The sequence below is a fragment of the Pelophylax lessonae genome (assembly GCF_965119305.1).
Source record: "Pelophylax lessonae genome assembly, chromosome: 10".
Classification (NCBI taxonomy): domain Eukaryota; kingdom Metazoa; phylum Chordata; class Amphibia; order Anura; family Ranidae; genus Pelophylax; species Pelophylax lessonae.
This window is the reverse complement of record NC_138777.1, coordinates 236,672,897-236,687,184: the sequence shown is the minus strand read 5'-3', so window position 1 is coordinate 236,687,184 and position 14,288 is coordinate 236,672,897. Positions and strand designations below refer to the sequence as shown.

General features: G+C 47.7%; 1 protein-coding gene across 1 annotated transcript in view; it reads left to right on the top strand.

Moving 5' to 3' along the window:
- Positions 1–14,288, top strand: part of PLLP (plasmolipin) — a 47,891-nt gene that overhangs the window by 26,097 nt on the left and 7,506 nt on the right. Inside the window, exon 2 of the mRNA XM_082269615.1 lies at positions 12,534–12,707. Within this exon, the coding sequence (XP_082125741.1) occupies positions 12,534–12,707 (174 nt within the window). The remainder of the gene's footprint in view (positions 1–12,533; positions 12,708–14,288) is intronic.

Sequence of the window (14,288 nt, the reverse complement as noted above, 5' to 3'; positions counted from 1 at the left end):
CTCCTCCACTCCCCCCCCATGTACGTTTTTTTTTTTTGGTAATTAGTTTTTAGCTCATTTTTGTGTCATATGTGCCCCCTGGCTAGCTCCGCCTCCCTCATACCTCTTGCATGGTATTTATGTATCTGATGGTGGAAACGCTCCCGGCACCTTTTTTAGCACAATCCTCACCTTGAAGAAAACAACAAGTTCCTATAAATGTGTTTCTGGAAGTTGTGATTTTTTTTCCTCTCCCCCCACCCCCCCGTAATTGCGGCTATGAAGAAGTGGTCAGGATAAATAAATGATAGGCGGCTTATTATTACAGAACGCTATCAGCGTGTCTCCGCCCTGAGCCCCGGGGGAGCACCCGAAACTGCAAACCAGTTGGTGCGATGACCTCATAGGGGACACCTTGGGCAAAGCCTCAAAGTGAAGACAAAACATCGCAGATCTGTGCGACCATTCCAGATATTCTATTCTCTCCAAAACCGAACACCAGACAATGCAAAATAAACTTTGTATAGAATAGGAAAGTGCTGAAATTCCCAACATTCTTTTATTTCTGTCTGTGACCCCATTGGTTGGATTTTGTCTCATTTCCTCTCCCAATGACACCAGAATGATAATGGAGAGAATCCGTTGTCTACAGAACAAATAAAAACACACTAAGGCCTCATCCACACATGCTTTGCTCTCTAAAGAGCAATCCATGTTCAGAGGGCTCTTCAGAGGGCATGTGACAGGCTGTGACTACTCACCACATGCTTGAACCCCCTGAACCCCGCACCAGCATGCCCATTACAGGAGACATGCAGAGCGACTTCATTCATTTAAGTGACAGGAGTCAATTTTTGCTCAGCTGCAAAGCATCGTGCCAATGGCATGTGCAGTCTCTGACCATCTCCTGTATCATGTCTGCAGTCTCTGACCATCTCCTGTATCATGTCTGCAGTCTCTGACCATCTCTTGTATCATGTCTGCAGTCTCTCACCATCTCCTGTAGAGTGCCCACAGTCTCTGATTATTTCCTGGCTTATGTCTGCAGTCTCTGACCATCTCCTGTATCATGTTTGCAGTCTCTGACCATCTCCTGTATCATGTCCGCAGTCTCTGACCATCTCCTGTATCATGTCTGCAGTCTCTGACCATCTCCTGTATCATGTCTGCAGTCTCTGAACATCTCCTGTATCATGTCTGCAGTCTCTGAACATCTCCTGTATCATGTCTGCAGTCTCTGACCATCTCTTGTATCATGTCTGCAGTCTCTGACCATCTCCTGTAGAGTGCCCACAGTCTCTGATTATTTCCTGACTTATGTCTGCAGTCTCTGACCATCTCCTGTATCATGTTTGCAGTCTCTGACCATCTCCTGTATCATGTCCGCAGTCTCTGACCATCTCCTGTATCATGTCTGCAGTCTCTGAACATCTCCTGTATCATGTCTGCAGTCTCTCACCATCTCCTGTATCATGTCTGCAGTCTCTGACCATCTCCTGTATCATGTCTGCAGTCTCTCACCATCTCCTGTATCATGTCTGCAGTCTCTCACCATCTCCTGTATCATGTCTGCAGTCTCTCACCATCTCCTGTATCATGTCTGCAGTCTCTGACCATCTCCTGTATCATGTCTGCAGTCTCTGACCATCTCTTGTATCATGTCTGCAGTCTCTGACCACCTCTTGTATCATCTCTGCAGTCTCTGACCATCTCCTGTATCATGTCTGCAGTCTCTGACCATCTCCTGTATCATGTCTGCCAGGGCCGATCCTAGGCGGGTTCGGGGGGTGCCCCGCGCCCAGGCGCCGCGTGAGGGGGGCGCACATAACCCTAAAAATCTCCCGCAAGTCGCGGGAGTTTTGTCACTGCAGCAGTGAGAGAACGGAGACTCTGTACACCGTGACTGCCACGCGCAGACTCTGCCTGCTTAGCTGTTGCCGCCTCTTCACTGCCATCTAGCGGCGACGCGAGGTAATTTCCGTCGGCACACTGCCGCACTTTTCTCCATTGCAAAGGAGATCCCGGGACCGAGCGGAGGATCCCCCCGGAGCTAGGGACCAAGATAGGTGAGCTCTCCTCCCCCCATGTGGATGTGAGATCAGCGCTGGCTGCTGCAGCCTGATCCCCTCCGTCACTGACTCCATCAGTTATTGTAGTATCCTCTTCAAGCTGGCCATAGAATCTGATAAGTTGAAATTCTGCTGCTTCATCAGGGACTGACCAATTTTCTGGGAGCGTGATATGGGGGGGGGGGGGGGAGGCCAGGCAATGGGGGCAATTGGCACCGCACACAGTAGTTAGGGTGTGCCTAGGCACACCTGGCACACCCCCTGTGCATGCCTATAAATATACTCCTATATTGTTTACTCCCGCTTGTCCCTAATAGTTTTCAGGGCACAGCAGAGCTTGGTCACTCATTCTCAGTGCCAAGGCAGCATGTCTCTTTTTTAAAAGTGAAACATACCACAGTCACATAAAAAGGAGGACCCTCTTCTCTTTGTATGTCCTCTGTGGCAGTGACTGGCTCTCCATCATGTCCTTTGTTTGACAATTCCTTTCCTATTAGCCTTGAAATTGACCAGAATTTACTTTCAAGATTTTCCCCTATAGATTTAAAAAAGTGGGGCTGAGTACTTCTCTGCCATGGATAACAGGCTTCCTGTCAGGGCAGCCATCAGAAATGATGGGGTCCTTTACACAGCTATAGGCCTGGGTCCCCCCAGGCCTGACCACCAACATTCCCCACTGCCCTCCCACAGAATCCTTCAGTGCACCCACTTTTTTTTTAAAATTCTTACACCTTTATATATCCTCCATCCACCTCCAGTCCCATCTCCTCCCTCCCATGTCCTCTTTCTCCATCCCATGTCCTCTTTCTCCATCCCATGTCCTCTTTCTCCATCCCATGTCCTCCTCCTCTTCCAGTCCCATCTCCTCCCTCCCATGTCCTCTTTCTCCATCCCATGTCCTCTTTCTCCATCACATGTCCTCCTCCTCTTCCAGTCCCACCTCCTCCCTCCCATGTCCTCTTTCTCCATCACATGTCCTCCTCCTCTTCCAGTCCCATCTCCTCCCTCCCATGTCCTCTTTCTCCATCACATGTCCTCCTCCTCTTCCAGTCCCACCTCCTCCCTCCCATGTCCTCTTTCTCCATCACATGTCCTCCTCCTCTTCCAGTCCCATCTCCTCCCTCCCATGTCCTCTTTCTCCATCCCATGTCCTCTTTCTCCATCCCATGTCCTCTTTCTCCATCCCATGTCCTCTTTCTCCATCACATGTCCTCCTCCTCTTCCAGTCCCATCTCCTCCCTCCCATGTCCTCTTTCTCCATCACATGTCCTCCTCCTCTTCCAGTCCCATCTCCTCCCTCCCATGTCCTCTTTCTCCATCCCATGTCCTCTTTCTCCATCCCATGTCCTCTTTCTCCATCCCATGTCCTCTTTCTCCATCACATGTCCTCCTCCTCTTCCAGTCCCATCTCCTCCCTCCCATGTCCTCTTTCTCCATCACATGTCCTCCTCCACCTCCAGTCCCATCTCCTCCCTCCCATGTCCTCTTTCTCCATCACATGTCCTCCTCCTCTTCCAGTCCCATCTCCTCCCTCCCATGTCCTCTTTCTCCATCCCATGTCCTCTTTCTCCATCCCATGTCCTCTTTCTCCATCACATGTCCTCTTTCTCCATCACATGTCCTCCTCCTCTTCCAGTCCCATCTCCTCCATCCCATGTCCTCTTTCTCCATCACATGTCCTCTTTCTCCATCCCATGTCCTCTTTCTCCATCACATGTCCTCCTCCTCTTCCAGTCTCATCTCCTCTATCCCATGTTCTCCTCATGCTCATTCACATAGGTGTTGTGGCCTATACAGTGTGAATTAGTGGCTATTGCTGTGTCCAGGCCGGCTATGTTACCCTATGGGGACGCAGCAGCAGTACGAACACACCTGCAGGTGGTAATTTGATAGGTGTGTGGGTGCAGGTGGAAGGCCCTAAGCACAGACAGTATGCATTCGGGGCCTCTCATCTTCACACCTGAGAATTTAGGAACTGTGGCTGTATTTATACAGCCATTGCATCCTCATAGAGTAACAGGTGGCTCCAGCAAACTTCTCATTCACACTTTATGGTCAGAGAACCAGTTTGAACAAGACCTTACGTTTTGTAAATTTTTTTCATCATTTTTGAAAATTATTTTTGTACAATTTCTTAAAAATAATATTTTTTTAACAATATATTTTTTACATTTTAAAATATTTTTTTTTTTTTTACAACTCTGTTAAGGAAGGGGGGGGGGGGGTCCTTTGGTGAGATATCAGGGGTCTAAACAGACCCCTGATATCTCATCTTTGAGACAGAGGAAGGATTTGAGGACACATTCTTCAATTCCATTTTTTGTAGCCTTAGCTGCACTGTAGAAGAACGAACAGGAGACAGAGGCTCCTGTTCATTCATAAACTGAAGCATAGTAAACACAGTTTACTATACTTAGTTATCAGTAGACACAGGAGCGATCAGTACCGATCGCACACTATGTCCATTCATTCACTAAAGGAAGGGGCCTGTAAATGACATATTTACTGGCCACTTTCACTACTCTCCATCCTGACAGATGCTCCTGTGTACCCACAGCCGCTGGAGGGACAGGGAAGCTGGCAGAGCTGTCGGGAGCCCAGGCACACGGCAGGGGGGGCGCCATAAATATTTCTGCACCCAGGCGTCTGCTACCCTAGGATCAGCCCTGATGTCTGCAGTCTCTGACCATCTCCTGTATCATGTCTGCAGTCTCTGACCATCTCCTGTATCATGTCTGCAGTCTCTGACCATCTCCTGTATCATGTCTACAGTCTCTGACCATCTCCTGTATCATGTCTACAGTCTCTGACCATCTCCTGTATCATGTCTGCAGTCTCTGACCATCTCCTGTATCATGTCTGCAGTCTCTGACCATCTCCTGTATCATGTCTGCAGTCTCTGACCATCTCCTGTATCATGTCTGCAGTCTCTCACCATCTCCTGTATCATGTCTGCAGTCTCTGACCATCTCCTGTATCATGTCTGCAGTCTCTGACCATCTCTTGTATCATGCCTGTAGTCTCTGACCATCTCCTGTATCATGTCTGCAGTCTCTGACCATCTCCTGTATCATGTCTGCAGTCTCTCACCATCTCCTGTATCATGTCTGCAGTCTCTGACCATCTCCTGTATCATGTCTGCAGTCTCTGACCATCTCTTGTATCATGCCTGTAGTCTCTGACCATCTCCTGTATCATGTCCGCAGTCTCTGACCATCTCTTGTATCATGTCTGCAGTCTCTGACCATCTCCTGTATCATGTCTGCAGTCTCTCACCATCTCCTGTATCATGTCTGCAGTCTCTGACCACCTCCTGTATCATGTCTCCAGTCTCTGACCACCTCCTGTATCATGTCTCCAGTCTCTGACCACCTCCTGTATCATGTCTGCAATCTCTGACCACCTCCTGTATCATGTCTGCAGTCTCTGACCATCTCTTGTATCATGTCTGCAGTCTCTGACCCTCTCTTGTATCATGTCCATAGTCAGACTTTAAAGGATTTCAAGTGAAGTTTGTAGACTCCATGATGGGGAGAAAGAACATTCCGACAAGTAGTTTGTCTACTTATGTTTGAACATAAATCTAACCATGTATGACCGGCTCCTCCACTCCCCCCCATGTACGTTTTTTTTTTTGGTAATTAGTTTTTAGCTCATTTTTGGGACATTCGTGCCCCCTGGCTACCTCCGCCTCCCCTCATACCTCTTGCATGGTATTTATGTATCTGATGGTGGAAACGCTCCCGACACCTTTTTTTAGCACAATCCTCACCTTGAAGAAAACAACAAGTTCCTATAAATGTGTTTCTGGAAGTTGTGATTTTTTTTTCCTCTCCCCCCCCCCCCCCCCCCCTGGAATTGCGGCTATGAAGAAGTGGTCAGGATAAATAAATGATAGGCGGCTTATTATTACAGAACGCTGTCAGCGTTTCTCCGCCCCGAGCCCCGGGGGAGCACCCGAAACTGCAAACCAGTTGGTGCGATGACCTCATAGGGGACACCTTGGGCAAAGCCTCAACGTGAAGACAAAACATCGCAGATCTGTGCGGCCATTCCAGATATTCTATTCTCTCCAAAACCGAACACCAGACAATGCAAAATAAACTTTGTATAGAATAGGAAAGTGCTGAAATTCCCAACATTCTTTTATTTCTGTCTGTGACCCCATTGGTTGGATTTTGTCTCATTTCCTCTCCCAATGACACCAGAATGATAATGGAGAGAATCCGTTGTCTACAGAACAAATAAAAACACACTAAGGCCTCATTCACACATGCTTTGGTCTCTAAAGAGCAATCCATGTTCAGAGGGCTCTTCAGAGGGCATGTGACAGGCTGTGGCTACTCACCAAATGCTTGAACCCCCCTGAACCCCACACCAGCATGCCCATTACAGGAGACATGCAGAGCGACTTCATTCATTTAAGCGTCAGGAGGTTATTTTTCTCAGCTTTGAAGCATTGCGCCAATGGCATGTGCACCCCCACCCCCACCCCCAACTGCTGCCCCTGTGTGTTAAAGGGGGTAGAGTTTTGAAGGGGGGGGGCAGGAAAAGTGTTGCTCAACTACAAGCATTTACCGCCCTCTCCCAATTACTAGTGTGAACAAGCCCATTGTTGGATTACCAAATAGACAGAGTAGGCACCAGCCTAAGGTCCCTGTAATAGCGGATCAAAATAATATTGATTTGATCTAAAATATAATGACAAGGAAGCTTTCTTGAATTACAGTTATATTATATGTTTATATGTAATGTCATTTTAGTTTTTAATATCACTATTCCTCCGACCAAAAGTTACAGTATCTCACAAAAGTAAGTACACCCCTCACATTTTTGTAAATATTTTATTATATCTTTTCATGTGACAACACTGAAGAAATGACACTTTGCTACAATGTAAAGTAGTGAGTGTACAGCTTGTATAACAGTGTAAATTTACTGTCCCCTCAAAATAACTCAACACACAGCCATTAATGTCTAAACCGCTGGCAACAAAAGTCAGTACACCCCTAAGTGCCCGTTCACATACGAGCGACGCTACTTCCAGGGGCGACCTCAGAGGTCGCGGTGCGAGCAGCGCGCCGCGACCTCGGAGCGGCCGCCACGGACTTCATAACATTGAAGTCTATGGCGGTCGCCTCCGGGTCGCCCCAAAGAAGCTCCGGACCCTTTTTCTAAGTCGGAGCGACTTGTGTCGCTCCTATTAGAACGGGTCCGCAGCTTCCCTATGGAAGGCGACCTACGGCGACCTGTGAGGCGACCAGGTCGCCTCACAGGTCGCCCCAGTGTGAACGGGGGCTAAGTGACAATGTCCAAATTGGGCCCAAAAATATTTTGTGTGGCCACCATTATTTTCCAGCACTGCCTTAACCCTCTTGGGCATGGAGTTCACCAGAGCTTCACAGGTTGCCACTGGAGTCCTCTTCCACTCCTCCATGATGACATCACAGAGCTGGTGGATGTTAGAGACCTTGCGCTCCTCCACCTTCTGTTTGAGGATGCCCCACAGATGCTCAATAGGGTTTAGGTCTGGAGACATGCTTGGCCAGTCCATCACCTTTACCCTCAGCTTCTTTAGCAAGGCAGTGGTCATCTTGGAGGTGTTTGGGGTCGTTATGTTGGAATATTGCCCTGCGGCCCAGTCTCTGAAGGGAGGGGATCATGCTCTGCTTCAGTATGTCACAGTACATCTTGGCATTCATGGTTGCCCCCCCCGGCGACGCGATGGCGCCATCTTGTGGCTATTGAACAGAACGACGTACAGGTACAAAGTTTCACGCAATAGCGCCACTTTGCCAAAGTATATACAGTATCTCACAAAAGTAAGTACACCCCTCACATTTTTGTAAATATTTTATTCTATCTTTTCATGTGACAACACTGAAGAAATGACACTTTGCTACAATGTAAAGTAGTGAGTGTACAGCTTGTATAACAGTGTAAATTTTCTGTCCCCTCAAAATAACTCAACACACAGCCATTAATGTCTAAACTGCTGGCAACAAAAGTGAGTACACCCCTAAGTGACAATGTCCAAATTGGTCCCAATTAGCCATTTTCCCTCCCCGGTGTCATGTGACTCGTTAGTGTTACAAGGTCTCAGGTGTGAATGAGGAGAAGTTGTGTTATATTTAATTTTAAGTTAAAATGTGCTGGGATTTTGCAGATATTTATGGTGTAGCGCTGCACTTTCTTGGCTTTATATTATTGTTTTGTGTAGTGGGAGCGCAATCAGTGTTTGCAGCTGGACATTGTTAGTTTGCTTTTGATATTTTCTACATCGTGTGTCACAATTATTTATTTTTGCACAATTTCTATATAATTATTGCGCTGATAGTTTTACAGTATTTGTCTCACTCACTGGACCGTGTCTGGAGGGAGCTGGAAGGTGCCAGCCTTATATTGTGCATTGGCGCAAGGTAACCGGATGCCAAAGAGACTTGCCTGATGGTCCCCAGCTGTGAGGTATCAGACTGTCCAACCCTCACAAATCCTAAATAAGGAGAGGATTGTCCTCTAGCTGCTTTGTGCTATCCTCTTACCTGTTAAAGTTTCTTCAAGCAATACATCCAAAAATGATATCTCCTAGACCAGGGGTGTCAAACTCAATTTCATTGCAGGCCGCACCTGCATTATGGGTTGCCCATCAAAGGACCAGTTGTATCTGTAAGGCCCCTTTCCAACAGTCCGTCCATCGAGCAGGAGGATGACAGCTGTGTCTCCATGCTGTGTGCGGAGACACAGCTCTCAGTTCCCCATACATCTCTATGGGGGAAATCGGATGGGAAAGGACCGTCGGTCCGTTCTCATCCGATCCCATCCGATCCGCTGGACGGATGGAAAATAGGGTTTCCATCCGTTCAGATTTGACGGATCAGATCAGATGTCAGCGGACATGTCTCTGCTGACATCTGATGTCCCATAGGGATGCATGAGGGGACCGTTGAGATCCGCCAAAAAAACGGACAGGTGGATCTGAACGGTCCGCCTGTGTGAAAGGGGCCTAAGACTAGATGTCCCGAGCACCCCCCTCCCTACATCAGAAGTCAAGAGTCCCTCACTCTCCCTTACATCACAGTGCACCCCCTTACCATGTTCTGCTGCTGGGAAGAAGCTGGAGGCGGAGCTTGGAAGCAGAAAGTGCAGGGTCTGGAGGAGGACCAGAGGAGGACTAAAATCAGCTGCTGGAGTCCAGGGGAGGTGGAGATGAGGAGATGCTGTGGCCACAGTTGCACAGAGAAGTGCAGGATCTGGCAGAGGAGTTCTGTTCTCTTCTCTGCTGAGACAAGGTGGCAGTAGAAACAAAGGGGGTTGCCACAGCTGCAGGTGAGGTGCAAGGGCCACATGAAATGACCTGGAGGGCCGGATTTGTCCCCTGGGCCTTGTGTTTGACACCTGATCCCTAGACTTTTTTTGGTGCTGGAATGCATGGACTGGTGCCTGTGGTGGTGGGCACCCTCTGTACTATTAGACAACAAGGTTCACACTTCTGTGGCTCTACGACCTGGGATTTGCATCAAATGGATGGGCTGCTGTGCCTCTTGAAACGCAGGGAAAAAGTCCCTGCAGCATTTTAGAAATCGCAGCTCGCACAGGAACTGCAAGGGCAGTGCGTTTCCCACTGCGGGAGCGATTTCCTGTGGGTGCGACTTGCCATTAGGATTAATGGCACCCGCACACACCTGCTGCGTTTCACTGTGCGGGTGGTTGCAGTTGCAGGAACAGGCGCGGACCCATGGCGGGAACCGCCCTCAGAGATGTGAACCCAGCCTTAGGGAAGTACCAGTTAAGGCCAGTGGCCCCTTCTGGGGTAGCGCTACAGAATCCTGATCAGGATCCAGGCCAGAGTCGGCGTCGAAGTACAAAATCAGCAGACAGAATTCTAGTCAAAAGTCCAGGCTGGGATCAGGAACAGGAATTAGCAGCAGACATAGCAGGCAAGAGGAACCCAAAGAAGAGTCAGACGGAGCCGGGACAGTAACAGGATCAAACAAGCAGGGACGCAAGTCACCGGGTAAAGCTGAAGATCCAGCAATGATACTAAGCAGGACTCGGGTTTAAATAGGCACCAGAACCTCTGCGAGCGCCATGGCGCGTGCCTGCTCATTAGCATGCTTCTTCTTGCAAACCTAGCTCTACATCTACGTCCTGTCTCTGCTCTACTGTACTGTATATGTACTTTCTCGCTTTTTCTCCACTGGCCAGGGTTGTGGGGAAGAGATCCCCCCTGCCCCAAAGCAACACCCCCCCTCCCGTGTTGAGGCCATGTGACCTGGTACGGTTTGGGGGGGACCTACGATGTTTTATTTTTTTTTGGGCTCATTTTTTTTTCTTTAGAAATGCTATTTTTTCTGCAGCAGGTTCTATACATGCTACAGATGCGCCACATACAGGCAGTCTAAGGACCCCCCAGGCACTATATTAAAAGGAATTTTTCATTTTTATTGTTGCACGTTAAGCATCACTAAAAAACAATAGTTTTTAAACAAGATGTTGCATTGATAGTATATCATCTGTCTAAACTGGTGAATGTTTGCTTTTATTTCTCCAAAAATTAGCAAAAAAAAGTATCAAAAATATATATTTTTTTGGGGAGGGGGGCACTGTGTCCCTAAATGGCAGTTTGGAAATGTGGTCACCCTAGCTGGAGGGTCTTTTGATGCTGGCTACTGGGGGATGTAATGTTGCTGGGGGGTCTATTGTTGCTTTTTGGGAGGGTCTTATGTTGCTGGGAGAGATCTACTGTTTAGGGAGGGGGTTTATTGATGCTGGCTGCTGGGAGATCTCTTGTTGCAGGAGTGGATCTATTGTTGCTGGTGGAGTTTTTTGTTGTAAGGAAAGTCTATTGTTGCTGGTGGGATCAATTGTTGCTGGAGGGGTTTGTTGGGGGAGTCTATTGCTTCTGGGTGGAATCTATTGTTGGTGAAGGGGGGGGGGGGTTTGTTGTTGCGGGGGAATCTATTGTTGGTGGGGGGGGGGATCCTGTTGTTGCGGGGGGATCTATTGTTCCTGGCAGATTTTACTGCTTTTTTTGTTATCATTAACACATTTCTTACAAATTACTCAGCACCACAAAATGATACTTGATTCTATATTCTCCAAAAGGGGCGGTACTGGGAAGTGGGTATGGGGTGGAACCAAGGGACATTACTCAGAGGTGGGTAGGGGGGCAGAACCTAGGGAGGTTACGCAGAGGTTGGTTAGGAGCTGAACCAAGGAATGTTACTCAAAAGTTGGTAGGGGGCGGAACCAAGGGACGTTACTCAGAGGTGGGTAGGGGGTGGAACCAAGGGACATTACTCAGAGGTGGGTAGGGGGCAGAACCAAAGGACGTTACTCAGAGGTGGGTAGGGGGCGGAACCAAGGTACATTACTCAGAGGTGGGTAGGGGGCAGAACCAAGGGACGTTACTCAGAGGTGGGTAGGGGGCTGAACCAAGGGACATTACTCAAAAGTGGATAGGGGGCGGAACCAAGGGACATTACTCAGAGGTGTGTAAGGGGCTGATCCAAGGGACGTTACTCAAAGGTGGGTAGAGGGTGGAACCAAGGGACATTACTCAGAGGTGGGTAGAGGGGCGGGACCAAAGAACTTTACTCAGAGGTGGGTAGGGGGCTGAACCAAGGGACGTTACTCAGAGTTGGGTAGGGGGCTGAACCAAGGGACATTACTCAGAGTTGGGTAGGGGGCTGAACCAAGGGACATTACTCAGAGGTGGGTAGGGGACAGAACCAAGGTACGTTACTCAGAGGTGGGTAGGGGGCGGAACCAATGGACATTACTTAGAGGTGGTTAGGGGGCGGAACCAAGGGATGTTACTCAGAGGTGGGTAGGGGGCAGAACCAATGGACGTTACTCAGAGGTGGGTAGGGGGCAGAACCAACAGACGTTACTCAGAGGTGGGTAGGGGGCAGAACCAAGGGACGTTACTCAGAGGTGGGTAGGGGGCAGAACCAATGGACGTTACTCAGAGGTGGGTAGGGGGCAGAACCAACAGACGTTACTCAGAGGTGGGTAGGGGGCAGAACCAAGGGACGTTACTCAGAGATGGGTGAGGGGCTGATAAAAAACACGTTACTCAGAGGTGGGTAGGGGGCAGAACTAAGGGACGTTACTTGGAGGTAGGTAGTGGGCTGAACCAAGGGACATTACTCGGAGGTAGGTAGGGGGCTGAACCAAAGGACTTTACTCAGAGGTGGGTAGGGGGTGGAGACATGTGGTAGCTTGGAAGAGGTGAGTACCTACACCTATTCTCACAGAATGTGCCATTCACAATGACTGTCATGTAGAACCGGTGCGTTGCAATGCATTGTTGTAATGCAGTTAATGCGTGTTTTGGCACCCAGGGTCACAATGCGCACGTGTGATTGGGCCCCGATGAAAGCTGCAGATTGTTAAAGATTAAAAGCAACTTAATTTATTTTTATTCGCCTTTTGAAATGACGTTTTATTTACTTCAATGTGTCTTCTATTCCCGTCTCTCAGGTGTTTGGACTGCTGGTCTGGGCGCTGGTGGCGGACAGTCATTATTGGTGGGCCCCTGCATATGGCTGGGTGATGTTCGTGGCCATCTTCTGCTGGGTGGTGACCCTCATCTTCTTCATCTTCCTCATTTTCCAGTTACAGAGGAGAATTCCTGTTATTCCGTGGCCAATGGTGGTAAGTCCAGATTTCCTGTTTAATTTTCAAGTATTTTGCTCTCCTTTGCTCCCCCCCCCCCCATCAACATTTTAAATTAAATAATTTCCTTTTCAGTACTTACCTTATTTTAGACTCAGTGATATTTAGACGTCTCTGTGCAATGCGGGCTTGTGCCCAGTTGGAGGGTTGGAAATAAAAGAGGCTATTTCTAAAACATTCGTTGGACGAATGTCACTTTCCTGCAGACAGCACAAATTTCGGCCATCATTTCTGTAACACATCAATTCCTAGGATCAGCAGCTCCATCTAGTGGCCAAAATGCATCTCATTAAGGTAGTTCAGAAAACCCACATTTTGGCCACCAGAGGGAGCTGATGAGCCTAGGAATGTATCTATTACATAAATTACAGCTAAAACGTGTTCAGATTGCACGAATGTGTAATGTTCATCCAAAGAATGTTTTATGAAAAGACCCTAAGGTGCATGTATAGCCAACACTTTTTTTTGGGGGGGGGGGGGAATAGAAATCGAGAAATTAAATAATTTTCTTTTCAGTACTTACCTAATTTTAGACTCAATGATGTCATCACTGGGTCCCTGTGCAATGCAGTGCACCCAGTGGGAGGGTTGGAAATAAAGGGGTTTATTTATAAAACATTTGTTGGACGAATGTCATGCACATTCATGCAGACTGCACAAATTTTGGCCATCTTTTCTGTAATACATCAATTCCTAGGATCAGCAGCTCCATCTAGTGGCCAAAATGCAGTATATTATCTCATTAAGGTAGTTCAGAAAACCCACATTTTGGCCACCAGATGGAGCTGATGAGCCTAGGAATTAATCTGTTACAGAAATTACAGCCAAAACTTGTTCAGTTTACACGAATGTGTGACGTTCATCCAAAGAATGTTTTATAAAAAGACCCTAAAGTGCATATATAGCCAACACTTCTTTTTGGGGGGGGGGATAGAATTCGAGAAATTAAATAATTTTCTTTTCAGTACTTACCTAATTTTAGACTCAGTGATGTCATCACTGGGTCCCTGTGCAATGCAGTGCACCCAGTGGGAGGGTTGAAAATAAAGGGGTTTATTTATAAAACATTAGTTGGACGAATGTCATGCATATTCATGCAGACTGTACAAATTGTGGCAATAAATTCTGTAGTATATCAATTCCTAGGATCAGCAGCTCCATCTAGTGGGCGAAATGCAGTATATTATCTCATTAAGGTAGTTCAGAAAACCCACATTTTGGCCACCAGATGGAGCTGATGAGTCTAGGAATTAATCTGTTACATAAATTACAGCTAAAACTTGTTCAGCTTGCACGAATGTGTAATGTTCATCCAAAGAATGTTTTATAAAAATACCCCGAAGTGCATATATAGCCAACACTTTATTTTTTTTAGAAGAAGAGGAAAGGTTAGAACCCCTGTCTGTTTTTCTGCTTCCTGTGTCCCCAGTGGGGCGACTCACCCTCTTTGTTATGGTAACTGTTGTCAATTAAATAGAAAGTGAGATTAAATTCAATGTTGTCACCAGAACAGGAATAAAGAGCGCATGCTTTGTGGCCCTCACATTTTTGGGAGTGAAA